Below are 18953 nucleotides of genomic sequence, written 5' to 3'. Positions count from 1 at the left end.
CCTTCTTTGTGTCAGACAACTCTGGAACATACTTGGATGGTTACCTGGCCAGATTTGACAGAGTATATCTTGGAAAAATGGCTGAGAAAGGATTGTGTAACAAGGTGGATTATAACTGTAAGGCTTTTTCTACACGTAAGAGCTATAAGCCCAAAAGTGTTTGGTTTTCTCGGTTTACAACAGGGTGGAGTTTTCTCTTCTGACTGTCTTCTCAGCTGCAACGTTCAGAATACCTACCACTCATTTCTGTGTGAGGTTTCATTTATTAACTTACTGATGGCTGGGTTTGGTAGTCTGTGTGCTTAGCAATCATAGGCGTGAAATACAGCACAACACTCTATATAAAAATCAAATTGTTATTGTTTACAGAGTCTTACACAGTGGAAAACACATCGTGTTGGTGTAGCAGATCTTGCCCATTTTATTTTCAGTCTGTCTTTCACCACTTATGTCACACATTTCTGCATTGAGACACATGACCTTTGCTCATTTGTTACCTTTGTGATATAAGAAAATGAAACCGTCTAGGCAATCTAGCTCAGTACAGCACAACAGAAAAAAAAGTGTGGGGATTAGGACTTCCATACTGTATACTTGATATCTCTCCTGCAGTGAATTAGGCCCATTTGAAGCAAATTCTGAGAAAAGATTGGAACTAGAAAAGCAGCAGAATCCAGCTGCCAGGTGCGGCTCATGTAGATACAGGTACAGCAGAGAAGACGCCTCTTGTAGCCTGGTAACAAATAATGACAACAAGTTTGCTCTATTCTGGGTGTTGTGCTCAGTCCCTCCCACCCAACTTCTACTCAACATGTCCAGGCACAGATCTCCATGCTGGAATGTTTAGCTCTGTGGTAAATTCACATACAAAGAGCGACAGATTAACACTATCTTGGCTACTGTGCAGCAGTTCACACAGGAATTCAGTACAACGCTAACACCATCAAGCTAAACTGACACCAACTGCAATGGAGCTAACCCCTAATGTTTTAAGAAGAATAAGAGTGTGGCATCAAGGTACCTCTTGTAACAGTGTGTGTCTTACTCTGCAGAGGACTATGTTTTGAATGTTTTCATGTGAACAGGAAGGATCAGGGACTTGTACTTGCTGTACCCTCAGTGGTTTGATGTTCTCAATAAGTAGGCCGCCCTTGTCTAGCACCCAACTGAACAGAACCAGAAGTGAGAATCTGGTGTTTAGGCCAGATCTCACCTGAATATCAGCTCTTCTCATATAATATAAACCAAGAATCTGAATTTACAAATCAACCAACACTAAGAATTCATAGAAAGTATGGCTGAGTGTAATTAAATAAGTGTAAGAGATAGCAGGTCTAAAATTACTGACTCAATGAGAGGATGTTTGCACTCTTTACATAGTCTCAAGATTTTTCTTTGAATTATTTTGTGGTGCATGTTGTAATCCTGTGTTGTTAACTGTTGTAATTCTTAAAAAAAACCAGTTAATTACAGAAGAAAGCCAAAGAGTAAATGGACGAAGACAAAATTAGAAAGAGTATTAAAAAACTGAAATGGGTGAGTCATTTTAAATTTCTTTAAGAAAGCCCATCTTCCAAACACAACACAAGATGCTTATGAGTAGAATACCACCTTGACATAAGCTGTGGTTAAGGCTAAATACAGATTGCTTAGAACATACATTATATTTAGGCTGGGCACAAATTAAATAAAAGCTGTAAAGATTCCTGGACACCAACTAAACACAGGCTAGCTCCAAACACAACAGTACCTAAGTATAAACTGAATACAGATGGATACCATTTAGATGTCCTATTGATAACACGTTGCACACAAGAAACTACAAACAAACCATCAGGCTACTAAGACAGTTACCTGGGTAAATTCTGAATATAATTTACATCTTAAGAGAATAGGACATTGACATAAGACAGAGTCAGGATTTGTACAGGTGATCTACAACAGAGTACAGTGGGTACGGAAAGTATTCAGACCCCCTTTAATTTTTCACTCTTTGTCATATTGCAGCCATTTGCTAAAATCATTTAAATTAATTTTTTCCCCTCATTAATGTACACACAGCACCCCATATTGACAGACAAAAAAAAGAATTTTTGAAATTGTTGCAGATTTATTAAAAAAGAAAAACTGAAATATCACATGGTCCTAAGTATTCAAACCCTTTGCTCAGTATTTAGTAGAAGCACCCTTTTGAGCTAATACAGCCATGAGTCTTCTTGGGAAAGATGCAACAAGTTTTTCACACCTGGATTTGGGGATCCTCTGCCATTCCTCCTTGCAGATCCTCTCCAGTTCTGTCAGGTTGGATGGTAAACGTTGGTGGACAGCCATTTTTAGGTCTCTCCAGAGATGCTCAATTGGGTTTAAGTCAGGGCTCTGGCTGGGCCATTCAAGAACAGTCACAGAGTTGTTGTGAAGCCACTCCTTCGTTATTTTAGCTGTGTGCTTAGGGTCATTGTCTTGTTGGAAGGTAAACCTTCGGCCCAGTCTGAGGTCCTTAGCACTCAGGAGAAGGTTTTTGTCCAGGATATCCCTGTACTTGGCCGCATTCATCTTTCCCTCGATTGCAACCAGTCGTCCTGTCCCTGCAGCTGAAAAACACCCCCACAGCATGATGCTGCCACCGCCATGCTTCACTGTGGGGACTGTATTGGACAAGTGATGAGCAGTGCCTGGTTGTCTCCACACATACCTCAGTGCAAGACACATGACAGCCCGCATGGAGTTTGCTAAAAGACACCTGAAGGACTCTGAGATGGTGAGAAATAAGATTCTCTGGTCTGATGAGACCAAGATAGAACTTTTTGGCCTTAATTCTAAGCGGTATGTGTGGAGACAACCAGGCACTGCTCATCACTTGTCCAATACAGTCCCCACAGTGAAGCATGGCGGTGGCAGCATCATGCTGTGGGGGTGTTTTTCAGCTGCAGGGACAGGAAGACTGGTTGCAATCGAGGGAAAGATGAATGCGGCCAAGTACAGGGATATCCTGGACAAAAACCTTCTCCAGAGTGCTAAGGACCTCAGACTGGGCCGAAGGTTTACCTTCCAACAAGACAATGACCCTAAGCACACAGCTAAAATAACGAAGGAGTGGCTTCACAACAACTCTGTGACTGTTCTTGAATGGCCCAGCCAGAGCCCTGACTTAAACCCAATTGAGCATCTCTGGAGAGACCTAAAAATGGCTGTCCACCAACGTTTACCATCCAACCTGACAGAACGGGAGAGGATCTGCAAGGAGGAATGGCAGAGGATCCCCAAATCCAGGTGTGAAAAACTTGTTGCATCTTTCCCAAGAAGACTCATGGCTGTATTAGCTCAAAAGGGTGCTTCTACTAAATACTGAGCAAAGGGTCTGAATACTTAGGACCATGTGATATTTCAGTTTTTCTTTTTTAATAAATCTGCAACAATTTCAAAAATTCTTTTTTTTGTCTGTCAATATGGGGTGCTGTGTGTACATTAATGAGGGAAAAAATTAATTTAAATGATTTTAGCAAATGGCTGCAATATGACAAAGAGTGAAAAATTGAAGGGGGTCTGAATACTTTCCGTACCCACTGTATGTCTGAGTAAAGTCATGGTGTTCACTACATGTTCAGTCAGAAAGCTAACTGTATATATCAAGAGAGACAAGACAGAAACAACATCGGAGAGCTAGTTTAGTCAAACACAAAGCACAGAAAATACTTCTGACGTGGCCAGGAAACCTCAGGCTGGGCTTAGCTGACTTGGACATAACCTTGGTAGAGCTCAATGAAGAGCTAAACCATCTAGAAAAAAAAGCAGGAAGACATAGGTCACTTGGACAAGACCTTAATACAGTCTGCAAATAAAGCAATATTTTTAGAAATAAAAGCAACAAAAAAATAACCTGACCCTGTTGAAATTCCCTGCATTTCACTTGTAGCTTATTTCCTCTAGATATCATTTTCACTGGCTGTTTCATACTCAAGTATCCAATGTCCTAGGTTTGTACTCCATATCTGGTCACTGTCTCTGCTGAGACTCACCCCCATGTGTACATGGCACTTTTCTCCAGGCAGTCCAGTTTTCCTCCCACATCACAAAGGCTTGCAGATTACATTACTTGGTGATTCAGAAGTGGTCTCATGTGAGTAAAGTGACTAAATTTGCCCTGGTTTCCTGTTCAGCGTTGGTTCATGCCTTGCGTCCTATGATGTTGGCATAAGCATCTTGGGGAAAATTATATTTAACTTTTCATTTGGAGGATTTTTCAGCACAGTATGTAAAATAGAACCAAAATGCAATTGGGCCCCTAAGAGTGACAAGCACTAGCAAGTTGCTTCTAGTTACACCTAATTTAATAAGCTTAATTACGCAATACTGAAGCAATACAAAAGACGTTTTTTTTCTTAATTAATGGATGTACACTACCAGTCAAAAGATTAAGAACATTTTAGTTTTTCTCTGAAGTAGTACATCAGAGGGTGTAGTAACACAGTCTGTTCCAACTCTGCTTTAAGACACACAGAGGGTTTTTAAGTAATCATCAGGAGTGGGGACACCTGTGCAAACTGTTTGCCTCAACTTACAAGGCTTAATTTACTTTCATTGCTGCAGAACATCGGTAGGTTGTAACCTATTAGTTGATCCCTTCATTCAGACAGAAGGCCCATTTGTAATAGTCTGAAATGTCCTTTGTTTTCAGTTTTTGCTAACCTAAACTTTACATTGAAACCTCTGGAAGTTTACTGCTTACCTTTTCATCATTTAGGTCATTCATTCCATTACATTTCAACTGATTAATTCTGAAGAAAAACCGAGTTGTTCTAAAACCTTTGACCTGTATTGTAATTCGATTACATAATTCAAAATCCAAGCTGATGAGAAAAAGGAAGTAACCATTTCCAAAGTTAGATGATGCCTTAAGTCTTTCTTCAATTTACTACAGGAAATATGTGTTTCCTCATCAACAAGGAAAATGAAATCGGGCAGGGAGGAAGGTGTTAAACAAAAAAATCTGATTTTGGCTTTGTTACAATTAAGCTGTGCAGCTCCAAAAGTCTGTTTTATTGCAAAAGATATACAAAATTTCATACAAAATCAAAGGGGTGGTGCCCGAGGAGCAAAGAGAAATTATTATCAGAGGATTAATCCATGTTACCTGAAGTACTCAAAACTTTATTGCGATTGTTTTTAGGGAGGGAAACGGTTTTTATTCAGTACTGTACATGTTTCAAAGAAAAATAATTAATTAGTGAAGAAATCATTTAAAAAGAAAAATGAACTGCTGCTCTTTGGCATAGAGATCAAATACATATATTGGTGATTTGTTTTTGGTAAACAGCATTAAAAGGAGGTCTGTGGGATTTATTTAAAAATATCTGATATTTTAAACTCAAAAGGCACCGATTTTTTTTTTTAACTTGTTCAGTTTTTTTTTATCCTTTTTATGTGGTTCTGACAAAGATAAAATTGCAATTTTGCCTCATCACATTATGACCATTAGCAAAAGCACAGCTGCTCCACTTGTACAACACACAATTACAGATCCACTAAAATGTAATATGCACAGCACCCACTGCAACCCCACTCTGCGTGAAGAGGACTACAGGCGGTAACACCCAGGTACATCTTACAGAACAATGCGTGACTGGGCCTGTGGAACGAGAATTCAATTCACGTCTGGGTTGTGGGATGCTTTACAAAAAGCTGCCCACTGCAATGGTGTGCATTAAACTCTCATTCTGCACTCCCACTCACATATTGTTCTGTGTAATTGCTGGCTGGCGTTTTCTTCTCCAACTTGAGTCAAATGATTCTGTGACCTATGAAAATGAAGCAGTGGGTATTTCTTTTTTCAGTTTTTTGCTTTCACGTAGGCTGTGCTCCTCACTTTTAAACACTCCTCACTCGGTCTTTGTTGTTCTTGTCAGTACTCTTTGAGCTACCTCTGTTCTGCAACTACTTTGATGTTTGATATTTCTATTTACACTCATTTAGGTGATTTTTCTGCATCTAAAGAAGATATGATTTACCAGTGGCAGTGAAACAAAGAAGGGTGGGAGACCTAATTGGTAAATATTTGCTTTTATGACAGCAAAAAGTGTTCCTGCATTTACTGTATAATATCCAGTGCTGGCTTTGTGTTTAATATTGTCCATTCACCTATTAGGTCCTCTTTTCTTTAGAAACATCTATTTTCTAAAAACTCTTCTTTCCAGTAAACATTTGTGAAGAGCTGAAGCCCATCTCAGCAACCTCAGATGCAGAGCAGGAACTAAGCCTTCTCATTCTCAATTTAATGAATATTTCCAACAGTTTACTGATTTTGATATCAAACTAAAAACTTTAGAAGGAGTTTAAGAAATGCACTTACTACACACCCTTTCCATGTAGCAGGGATCTAAAGTTAGCCTTCTGTCCTGGCATTTTCTGCAACCATTTTGTCCAGCTTGAGAGTCATGAGCAGTCAGATCCTATCCCAGGCAGGAACTAAAGTACCACTCCTTCAGACATGGCTACACTTGCTCACGACCGCCAAACGAAGCATCTCCAATTAAAACTAATCTGCACATTTCTGGGAAGTAGCAGGAAAAGCACAGCACCCAAAGAAAAATCCGCACAGCCTGTAATATGCAATACTAACAGAGTTGCTGCTGCTTTAGCTTCACATCATCTGCTGTCTATTCCACTTGCTCAGTCTGGATGTGAGCTTTACATGATGTAAGGCTGTGTCTCCATCCATACCAGCACTTTCCATCAAAATTTATAAACACAACTAAACCCTGAAGCTCTGTGTTTTGCCAGGCGACATTCTTGTTCCAAGTTCTTTTGGTACCTACTGTATGTTTGCTACCTTCCTGCTACTGCAGGGCATCTTTCACTAAAATTTGTATTTCATTTCTACAGTCTACAGTGCACACTTCTATAGAAATGTAATCTTTTATATTCTTAATGTTAACGCTGAAATAATAATAAAAAAAAAAACAAAAAAACAAAACTCTTGGTTTGGTAAAGTCTAAAGTTTGGTTGCTGTGGCTCCACGAATTCCTGCAGGGCTTCAGGAAAGTTGAAGTTTGGGACAGCCCTGTTGGGTTCGGTGGGGGTCACCAGGGGGAGCTGCAGAGTCCTACTTTGGACTTCCACCACACCTGGGAGAGATTCCAGGGAACGCTGACGAGATACCTGAAACACTCCCAGGAGCTGCATAAAAGGATCCGCCTCACTCCATTCTGAGAGCCAGAGTCGGGAGGAAGAGGATGAAGCTTGCCAGAGGGGGTGTGGAGGGAGAAAGAAAGAAAGAAAGAAAGAAAGAAAGAAAGAAAGAAAGAAAGAAAGAAAGAAAGAAAGAAAGAAAGAAAGAAAGAAAGAAAGAAAGCTTTGGTTTTGAATGTACTTGTACTGCGATGTTCTATTGTACTTTGATGCTTGGAAACTGTGCTGTGTTGTGGGGGACAAGCTAAAACGCGCTAAACATGTGTTGTGTGGCAAACTTGTGTTGGCGTCCATCTGTGCCAGGGTTTGGGTGGCTGGATTGCCCTCTGATGGCCACACAACCCACAGCTCCAAGAAGATGCCCAATGAGGGCAACTGACTCCGCCCCTTCCAGTGTGAGGCCTGTAAGACCGAGATGCTCCTGGAGGATGGCGTCTTATTTGAGAAAGAGCAGAACACCGGGTGGAGTTTCTACCTAGGTGTTGACCACTCTTCAGAGTTTTTTTTGGTGCACCCCACAGCCTAATAACTATTCTTGTTAGTAGTGCTGTGCACTTGTTTGATTTGCCTTACTGGTATCGTTATTAAAAAGGGCAACCTGGTTGGCACCCCAACATTTATTTTGGACTTGGTGTGTTCCCTCGCTCGACGACACCAGCGAGAAGTACAACACGTACAACTCTATTTTCCACAACCAAACAAATGTGGCCTTCTCTAGGTTTTACAATTTATCCTCTTCTTTTGTTCTCATTACAAAGGAAAGCACAAACAGGAACAGCAGCAGCAACTTCTACCTGGTTATCCTCCATTTTGTTTATTTTAGCATAATGCAACAATTTTTATTCTTTTGTGTTCCATGGTCATTGGCTGACAAAGTGTTTGATCCCATGAAAATGTTCTCTTGCACTGTGTAACTGTGCTGTGAAGTCATGAGGGAATTGTGCAATCTTTTACCTCCCGAGTTTGCTCCCTGCATTAGATCCAGACACTACAGCCAATAAGTTTGACACGTCCTGCCACTCAAAGTTGTGTAGTGCAACGCTCTCCTAAGTTTGTACACTTTCTGCTGGAGGTTGTAACTGTGTTCCAACCTCAGATTCAACCAATCATATTCCAAATCTTGTACAAAGGTACTTGCTTTCTTCCAACATCAGGTGATATAATGCTGATCAGCCTGAAATAAAATCCTCTGCACCTGTGGATTCACTGAACTTCTTGTTTGCACAGTGGAGGGACTGTCCACAAACAGCTAAAAATCAGGAGATCTCATTAATTACTGCAACAGATTGGAAGAAGAACATAAAGAAATTCTGAAGGCATTATATATACTGTGAAGTCTATCTCTAAGAAGTAGCAGAAACATGACTTCACTATTACAGCCCTTCAAAACTGATGGCCTGACTAAACAAAACGTTCATCATGGGCTACCAAGAGGACAACGGTAATCTTCAAGCAACTACAAGAATTTACAGCAGTAACCTGCCATTTCCTGCATATTCTAACCACTTCATGCATTCTCCATAAGTCTGAGCTGTGGGACAAGAAAATGGAAGCTGTTTATCACAAAAATAACACCCGAGCTCACATACATTTCTTAACTCAATCGAACAAAATAATGTAGGAAAATGTCTTATGGTCTGATAAGACCAAGGTGGAATCTTTTTGCTTTAATTGCCAAAGATTTGTTTCACGCAAAGGCAGCACATTTCATGCCCCTCACAACTGGTATGGATAGAGCAGAAAATTAATAGCTCCATAACTTGGTGGTCTCCATCAGGTTAAAAATGATTTAACCTTTCAGCATGACAATATTAGAACACTCTAGACGAGAACAGGCCATTCAGCCCAACAAAGCTCGCCAGTCCTATCCACTTATTTCTTCCAAAAAAACATCAAGTCGAGTTTTGAAAGTCCCCAACGTCTTACTGTCTACCACACTACTTGGTAGCTTATTCCAAGTGTCTATCGTTCTTTGTGTAAAGAAAAACTTCATAATGTTTGTGCGAATTTTACCCTTTACAAGTTTCCAACTGTCTCCCTGTGTTCTTGATGTACTCATTTTAAAATAACAGTCCTGATCCACTGTACTAATTCCTTTCATAATTTTAAACACTTCAATCATGTCACCTCTTAATCTTCTTTTGCTTAAACTGTAAAGGCTCATCTCTTTTAATCTTTCCTCATAATTCAACCCCTGTAGCCCTGGACTCAGCCTAGTCGCTCTTCTCTGGACCTTTTCTAGTGCTGCTATGTCCTTTTTGTAGCCTGGAGACCAAAACTGCACACAGTACTCCAGATGAGGCCTCACCAGTGCATTATAAAGGTTGAGCAGAACCTCCTTGGACTTGTACTCCACACATCAAGGTGCTATATAACCGGTCACTCTGTTAGCCTTCTTCATGGCTTCTGAACACTGTCTGGAAGTTGATAGCTTAGCATCCACTGTGACTCCTAAATCCTTCTCATAAGGTGGACTCTCGATTTTCCGACCACCCATTGTGTATTCAAACCTAACATTTTTACTTCCTATGTGTAATACTTTACATTTACTGACATTAAATTTCATCTGCCCAAGCCTGTATGCTATCCAAGTCCTTCTGTGATTATATAACGGATTCCAAATTATCTGCTAATCCACCTATCTTGGTATCATCTGCAAACTTAACCAGCTTGTTACTTATATTCCTATCTAAATAATTTATATATATTAAAAACAGCAGCAGCCCTAGCACTGACCCCTGTGGAACACCACTCTTAACATCAGTCAATTTTGATGAGGTTCCTCGCACCATCACCCTCTGCTTCCTGTGTCTGAGCCAATTCTGCACCCATCTAAAAACATCACCCTGAACTCCCACTTCTTTTAATTTGATGCCCGACCTCTCATGTGGCACCTCATCAAATGCTTTCTGAAAGTCCAGATAAATAATATCATCTGCTCCACTTTGATCGTATCCTTCTGTTGCCTCCTCATAGAATTCCAGCAAGTTAGTAAAACACGACCTCCCTCTCAGAATAACTCCTGTCCTTGCCAGGTGTTGCTCAATCTTATCCTTAATAATTCCTTCCATTAATATCCACAGAATACAGCAACGTAATGCAAAATATGGTGCAAAATAAATAAATACAGTCAATGTCCGAGAATGGCCCAGACTGCAATCCTGTAGAAATTTTGTAGTCTCACCTAAAGAGAATTGTGCACCCAAGACCCCTCACAATCTGACTGGGGAGTTGCATTTTATTTCAAGGCAGAGTGCGATAAAATTACAAAGTCAGCGAGTGCTCAACTGAACAAATGTAAAGTATAGATGTGCATCCACAATAAGTACAATTATCCAGCCAAGGCAATTACTTTTTTCTTTATGTTTCATTATTTTTCCAAAAAAATCTGTTTGCTTTTTGTCTTGATTTTGGCCTTTATATTAGCAAAAGACAAAAGTTTGCTATCTACTGTCCTGTACTATATATAAAACTCAATAAATTTGAAGGGAAGTATCAAAATATGAGCAACTTCCAACCTCATCCATTACTTTTATGCCTGTAAAAAGACACACAATTTAAATTTATTTGAGTATAAATGCACATGTCCATATTTCAGTGCTCCTCAAAAATAGCATATACACACTAACTGTTATGGGATAGCTGAATTAAAAAAAATAATAAACAAACAACACTACTGCATTTGTCTTTTGCAACTACTTCCTATTTGTGTTCTATACCTGCAAATTTAGTTATTAGCTCGCTGTTTAGGTGTATTTTCAGATCATCTTCTTCTTTACATTTTTTACAATATTTTACGTTCCGGATTAAATAAGTTATATTGTGTAGCCTTACTTTTGTTTTAGTTTTAATTTTTTTTTTATATTATGGCAATACGGAATGAATTTAATATCATGATTCAAGCAGAGGTATGAACGGCGCATACTCTACGTACTGTTACACCCGTATGGATTAAGCCAGTGGAGATCCTGAGTGTGGAATGAGAGTTTTCATGTGAGGAATCCAGAAGATTCGAGGTAATGTAGTGCTAAGTAAGGCCTCGGAGGGTGGCGACATGTTCAGTGTTGATTAGCACACGCAAGTAAAAAAGGGTCACTCTGTACACATGACAACAGTGACCCTATAAACTTATTTACTTATACCCATCATAGGCCACTCAACCTTGGTGTTGTAGTTTTAAACACTTTTTCAATGTGTGTTTTTAAATATATTAATTTTTTGACCTGTAGATTCCTTTTTTTAAGGTTTGATTCTGAGTTATTTTGGAAAAAGTTTAACTTTGTTACTCTCTTGATTTTCTTTGGTTGTTCGGTGTCATGATATGTCATGTAACCTCAGTTACTGTACTTTCAACATCGACATTATAATTAAACAACTCTTATGCTGCAGACAAGTCACGCTAGCAAAATTAAAAGGAGAAGGATCAAAAGAGGACACCTATGAGAGCAAAGCCAGAGACAAAAACAGGGTACTCAAAAATAACTGACAAGGCCAAAACATGAAAAAAAAAATAAATAAAATGAGGTAAAAATTTCAGAGCGACAAGATCAAAAACCAAAAAGGAGTTTCAGAATGAATTTGGTAGCCAAGAGTCATTCTGCCAACAATCTCAGATGGAGGAAGGTCGTCAGCACTGACCTTTTCACTCATCATGACAATGACGTCCGAAGTCGCGACTCAGACACCATGTCCCTGGCAACCAGGAGCAGCATCCTAACAGTGGCACTCAAAAAAAATGGCTGTGTCCAATGTCAAAACAAAAAGGCCTCAAAAATACTGAAAAGTAATTTCCATTACTTTAAATAAACAAGGAATCTCAAAACTGACTTTTAATATGGATTAATTGTACTTAAAGCTAAAAAACATTTGTAAAAAACAGGACTAAAAGTTCTACCAAAAAGTAATAGTGAGTACGCTCATAACAGCAATGGCTTTAACCACGTGTTATCCCTCAGTTAATATTCTACGCTTCACTTCTCTTTAGCATATTTACCAAGTAGGACCTAGTGGGTGGATTCATTTCTTACTTTTGTTTTGCCTTACACATTTGGAACTTTGATTTTTGGTTACCTGATTATTTTGATTTCTCAAGTTTTGATCCTTTGATATCCCTGATTATGTCCCTGTCTGACAAAATCAACTCCTTGTCTTTTCGCAGCTCACAATAAGCCACATTTTCTTCCAGTACAGTCCAATTTTATGGACCGAGTCTTTATGCCTTCTGTCCCTTAATGCAACAAAATTTCTGCAAATCTAAGGGGGGGCCAATTTCCTCAAACTCCCCGTTTTTCGAGTTGATGTACGTCCATCACACTCGCTGGAATAAGGAGTTGTGTCCCATTTTGGAACAACGAAGACCTGGTCAGCCTACTCATATATGACACATGTCATGTAACAGGTGTATTGTGTATGGTAAACAGGTAAAATCTAAAACAAATGTAGACAATGAAGTTTCCTTCCATGGTTTACCTCTCTAAATGTTCTTTCTACAGGCTCATCTACTCGGTTTTACCTGAAGCAGTCTCTGACATTACTTATAAATTAAACCAAAGACTCAACTGGCAGGCCAGCAGAAAAAGACAAAAGCTGTGTTGGTTTTGGGGTATTTTCAAGTAGGTGAGCTGACCAATTGGGCAGACTTATGAAATCATTTAGAGGAAGGTCCGCCGGGGCAGCAGGGTGTGGTTTAGTTTTGTGTTTATTTTGTACTCACAAAGGTAAGGGATTAGGACCAAGAGGAAGGAAAAAGAAAAATAGGAGAGAAGTGGCAACAAAAGTGCGAGAAGAATGCATCTGTGTCCTAGGGAATTCCAAGGCCATGGAAAGCGGAAGATAACAATGCCTGGGTTCGTTCAGCTAATGACTGTTAAAAACAATGTTTAATAAATTTATATTTATTTTTAAACTCTGTCCCTTTTTTTGCTTGAATAAAACCATTATCTCAACTTATCTGACCTCCTCTCTGCCACTTTAACAGGTGGAGCATCCACTATTTATCGTTCTGCTCGAGACAATACATATTTCGAAAGTAAATGGAAAAAGGCAAATGGAAGGAAACATTTACGAAATCAAGAGCATATTTTTATAAGAAAGCCTAATTTGGCAAAATGCCGATTTAAAATGTTCTTTGTTTTCCATAAAGACCCTCAAACTGTATACTGAAATATTTAATCTAGAATTCCCGATTCAGCTAACCTGTCAGGATGAGACCATCTTTCACCAAAACCAACCTTCTGATCTTCCCAAACCCAAATTCAAAACTCCCACAAATGCCTTACCTGTGCCTGGCCTGCCCATGATGATGTCTTTGCGTGGTACTGGGTGTGAGAACTCTGAAGGAACGATGACTGGCAGTAGGGCGGTGGGAGCAGGATGGTAAGGTAATGGTGTGACGACTCCTCCAAAGCCCACTGCACCCACACCTCCCACAGCTGGGTTTCCCACAGTGCCACGTGCCACAGACTCAGTAGCATGGGTCTGGGTAGCACTGCTGACGGCAGACTGTTCTGATTGAGTGCTGCTGCTTGCAGAAGACACACCCATCTGTAAACTGCGACTTATGCCGTTGGCAGCATTTGCACCCACGCCAAGCTGGTTGGCATTGATTGGTACAGGTATTTGCAGACCGGTCACTTTTGCCCTGGCATTACTTCCTGCCACATTTCCTACTACTCCACCTTCTTTAGTACCAGTAAATCTTGGTGCCCTTGGGCTAGCCGAGCCACCATTGTGAGGGTCAACCCCAATGTTCCCAATTCCCAAGGGTTTTTCTGTGAATTTGGCTGGTAAAGGGACATCTGGATTTCTAACAATAACTGGTGAGTCTCTTTGCTGGTGCTGCTGTGCTGGTACCCGTCGTACAGTGGTACAGGGATCAGAGGTCATGGCAGAAGGTGTGGGCGATAGTAGTGGAAGAGGTGAAGCCTGTTGGGAACCTGGGAACTGGCTGGCTGGGGACATTGCTCTAAATCCTGCTGGGGTGGATGGCAATGTGGGAGTATGAGAAATGGAGTCAACACCAGAGTCCAGGCTATCACTCTTTTGAAAATCCGGAGCTGTTGAGCAGGATGAACTGGTACTGCCACTGCCACCAGCTATTGGGGTTGTAATAGACATGCTGTTCCCAGTTGAGGCAGGGCAGTGAGAGTCCGACTTACGCTTGTTGGGGCTCATCGGTACTGTGAAAGTCAGGTTTGCTTGGAATGTGGGCTGGATCCCCGAAATGTGCCGTTCTCGGTGTGGAGTACCCCCACTGTGCTGTGATACGCCAATTCCTTCCAGGGCCTGAGCTCCTAATGGAACTACTTTTGGGGTGCTGGCCGTTGCATGCCTGCTTTGTCCCGTTATTCTCTGAATAACAGGAGAGGCTGTTATAGGGCTGAAGTTAGCTGGTCGGAACCCAAAGAGAGGAGAAGGTGAAGGGGAGGGTGCAGGCGAGAAAGGTGACTGGTTGGAGACGGGCGAAAAGGAAGGTGTTCCCGAGCGTGAACTTCCCAAGGAGACTAACATGTTGGCAGCCTCACATTCATCAAAGTCAAAGCGAGACAAGTCCTGTGTGGCACATGCAGCAGCTATGATGGCCTGAGAAGAAAGCGCAAGCCGAGGGCGAGAGTCAGTACGACTGCTTGCCTCACTGCTATCCCTGGATGTGTCATCCCAGTCAAATTCACTGCTTGCCCGGCCGTCCAGCCTGCTGGAGCGGGACGCAGAGCCAAGACCTGAGAATGTATCCGATGGTAGATTTGCCCCATTGTTCTCCATCTCCTTAGTGCGCATGGAGAGATGGCGTGAACAGTATCCTCGCCTCTGGGATTCCTTCATGCAGCTATCACGGGAGCACAGCCGCCGCCATTGCTTGCCATTGAACTTTTTCCGGATTCCGTTTGGGGTGCACACTACATCTCCTTTCTTATACTTTTGCTGGGCAGCAGTCAGAGGAGTACGTGAGCGAGAAGTGGAGCCAGCAGCTGGAGTCGTGCACCCACTTCCTCCCTGGCTGTTGCTCTTTTCTAAAGACAGGCTGCTAGTGCTGCTACGTCCACTCCCTGTGGCAGAGGAGGTCACTTCCTGGCAGAGAAGAGAAGTGGGCGGTTCTATTAAACAACGGTTAGATGAAGCAAGAGTACCACTTCCAGTCAGGACAAGGGGCAGCATCCCCGTACTTGGGCCCACAACCAGCTGTGTGTATCCCGGAGACTTTGTAGGGGATAATATCTGTCGCTGAATGGGGAGTCCAGACAGTGCACTGCTTTGTCCCTTTTCTTCCCCGGGGAACATCAGTGCCACACTGTCAGCCTTGGGGGTAGAGTCCATGGGAAAGCTGATTTTGGAAACTTCCACATCCTCTGGAGGAGTCTGTTGGTATTGGGATCGTGGGGTGTCCCCATCTGTCCCCAAATCTGGCTTTACAAGAAAGACACTCGGAGCAGGGTTAGAAGTTAGAGGTGTGATAAGCGGCCGGGACTTGGACAAGAATGGGGATATATTATGCACCACTGTGCCACTGTCACATTTTTCTTTCTCCGAGTCCCGGTCTACAGGAGTATCATTAACTATCTTGTTGCATTTTTCCTTGCCTGCATTGCACCCTCCTCCAAGTGCTCCATTTTCCTCTTCAGTGAAAGCAGAATCAGAACTGTCTTCCTTAATCCATGGGGAATGGAGGAGCCGAAGACTTGACAGTGACACCCACACGGACTCATTGTCCTTCTTTGCAAGTGTGCCACTCTTTGCACCCACACCAGTCTCCTCATGGTTCCCTGAAGACTTGGAGGCTCCATCCAATAATACCCGATATGAAACTGGCTTGGGGTTAATTTCAAGAACCATTCCCTCTCTGTAGATTGTCTCATTTGGTCTGATGCAAACACAAACCCGAGTTCCAACCGCCACTGCGCTAGGGGGAGGAACGACATCAAGGATCACATCCACTGCTGAACTCGAAGGGCCACATGCTCCTCCAAAAGACATTCCTCCTTCATAGTATATTAAAGAGCGCTCCCCAGAAAACTGAATTCCTAAATCACTACTCCGACGAATTTGCTTCACTACACCAGATTGGAAAAAGGATGGGCCATCCCCAGGTGAGTCATGACTGCGTCGAGCCAAAACTCGCTTGGATTTGAGGTGTCGCAAGTCATACCAGAAAGGCTGCTGCTTCTCTTTGTCTCTGGAGCAGTCTAAATCGTGCTTTATTTCTTTATCCAGACATCTGCCTTCTGCATCGATACCACATGAGGTTAAAGTGCTGGTGGCAGGGCCGGCATCAAGGTCAGAGTCAGCGGAGTGTTCACTGGCAGTGTCCGTACTTGAGGAGCGCACTGAAAGCAAGCTGCAGATACCTTCTTGTTCATTATTACCGTCGTGCAATTCAGAAGTGCTGGCTGATGCCACTGGTGTCCCACCTGAAATATTGGGGGCTTCCTCCAAATTTGACTCAGCAGTTTGCTTGTCCTCTTTGCTGTAAGTGAGGCTGTTGTTGCTGTGAGAAGTGCCATCACAGTCCTCTCGACTGCTGTTGCTAGTTTCAGAAGAGACTACGCTACCACCAGATACCACCTCTCCAGACGAGGAGCCAACACTCTCAAAGTTTTCTGTGCTTTGAAGGTGACCACTGGATATGCTGCTGCTGTGGTGGTCAAACATATATTTCTTTTTGGGTGCCCTCGACTTGAATGTGGCAGTTTTGCGACTAGATGGAGGATGGTTGCTGCTTCCAGACAAGGACTCCTCTTTCCCACTGTCATCTTCACCGACTGGTCTTGAAGATAATGACTCCTGGCCTTTGTGATGGTCTCTGGAGGGACTGCTCTCAACTACACCTTCTTTACTGTCCAAAAGCAAAGAGTGATCTCTTAATCTCCAGTTGCGCACTTCCCTGATCCTTGAGCTTTGTCCCTTATTAAGGGGGACCCCAGTGGCTTGACTGATGCTCTCTAACTCCTGAGTGTCTATTGGGTCGATGTCTGTGGGTGAACTACGAGAATCTTCCTGTACCGGATGTTTCTGTTCTTGTGTCTCCATCTCCCCCATCTCTGATTGGCCATCCAAGGACAGTGGGGATGTATTTGAAGGTCCCTGGCTTGCCGTTGGCTTTCTCTTGTTACTTTTGGCCCTCAATGAGAGTGGCGAGCGCCCTCCCTGCCGTCTCACTGGCTTCATCCTGCGTGTCTTCCTCCAGCACTGGCTTACCTCTATTGGATCTTAAATGTGGCCTGGATGACCTCCTCCTTGATAATCTTGGCAATCTGAAAAAAAGCAGAAAATTTCATAATCAGTTCTAGTGTATCAAATACCAAAGTATAACGTAGGCAAAACTTTAGCACACAATATACTGTTAAGCATTCTAGCCGTGCTACATTACAGGAAACTAACTTTAAAAAGCACCGATCTGGTGAGTGCCAGTAACAGAACACAGGCTGTGAGTCACCATGAAGACACAGGCTCCAAATGGCACGTTCACCACAGAATTCACGGCAGCTTTTACAGTCCTAATCCCAACAAGGCATCACGCTTGCTGTTTATTTCAACACCGTTTTTTCATTTCGGAACTATTTCCTTTATTAAAATTAGAATTGGCATGATTCAGATACTTTAATTGTGTTTAATTTCCTTTGCGCATTCACATCTGAGGAAGAAAGTGAGGAGCAGACAAACTGGCACCCATTGATTGGTATGTCACCCAATCATCACTTGAACATTACCTACGCAGTCTTGCCATATGTGTCAATGATACAAATTCATCTCTGTGCTCTTGGACCAACTTTCTGCAAATCGAATGGCACGGCACCTATCGTTCCGTTATCAAATGAGCCATGTCAGACAGAAACTCAAAGCCGTAATCTCAGATGTAAATCAACGTTATTAAAGACAATTAGAAAGTCTGAGTCAAGCCATTTCTGATTTCAGTCAATAAATGCGTTCATTGGTTAAGAACGGTGTTGAAACAAAAAGCAGCAGGCACATTGCTTCATTAGAAAAAAAAGGACAGAAATCATTACATTCGATTCTTAAGCCAGTAAATCCACTTCAGGGCCATGGAGGCTAGTGTCTATCCCAGCACCACAGGGCATACGTCAGGAAACAACCCTGGATAGAGTGCCAGCCCATTGCAGAGCCCACTTACACACACAACCACGCACACAATTGACAATTAACCTCACTTGCATGCCTTTGAGGATGTGGGAGAAACAATGGAGGATAACCCAAGCAGACAAAGAAATAATGTGCAAACTACATGAGGACAAGTCCAGGGGAAGGATTTGGTCAAGAATGGAAATGCTGCACCGGATTTGTAAAGACACAGAGATAAAGAAGAGCACTCACTCAAATACCACAGCAACCATATTCAAGCAACAGCAATTCAGCCCAGCCAGTAAAAGGACTCTTGATGGGACCGCTCTGATCTTTTTTTCTAGTTTTACTAAAAACACTTCATTTTCCTACTGCTTAAACACTCCTGAAGAAACAGCAGGAGACCTAGGTGTGAGCTAGTGCTTCGGAGAATTGAGTATGTTGATCTTGTGACCTTATCACCTCCACAGTTCTCTTTCTCACTCCCCCTCATCTGCTCCGAGAAAATTCAGAGTTTCCAACATAGATAATCAGAACAGATCTCATCCCTGTACCAGACAAAGGTTTCATGCCCAACGGATTCCCACGAACCTGGTTAGAAAATGGAGTGATATTAATCCTGCAGTATTACTACCTCAAAAACTTCTCTAGTTGGCTCTTAAAAGTAGCAGGCTTTGCCATACTTAAACCTCTTT

The 18953-nt window shown here is 42.0% G+C and overlaps 1 protein-coding gene across 1 annotated transcript in view; it reads right to left on the bottom strand.

The window, feature by feature from the left end:
* The window catches only part of cicb (capicua transcriptional repressor b), an 81007-nt gene that overhangs the window by 47740 nt on the left and 14314 nt on the right, over positions 1-18953 (bottom strand). The window contains exon 3 of the mRNA XM_051920943.1: positions 13464-17432. Within this exon, the coding sequence (XP_051776903.1) occupies positions 13464-17346 (3883 nt within the window). The 5' untranslated portion in view covers positions 17347-17432. The remainder of the gene's footprint in view (positions 1-13463; positions 17433-18953) is intronic.

This window comes from Erpetoichthys calabaricus, chromosome 17, assembly GCF_900747795.2.
Source record: "Erpetoichthys calabaricus chromosome 17, fErpCal1.3, whole genome shotgun sequence".
Classification (NCBI taxonomy): Eukaryota; Metazoa; Chordata; class Cladistia; order Polypteriformes; family Polypteridae; genus Erpetoichthys; species Erpetoichthys calabaricus.
The sequence above is the reverse complement of the archived record's forward strand: the minus strand, read 5'-3'. Positions and strand labels throughout refer to the sequence as shown.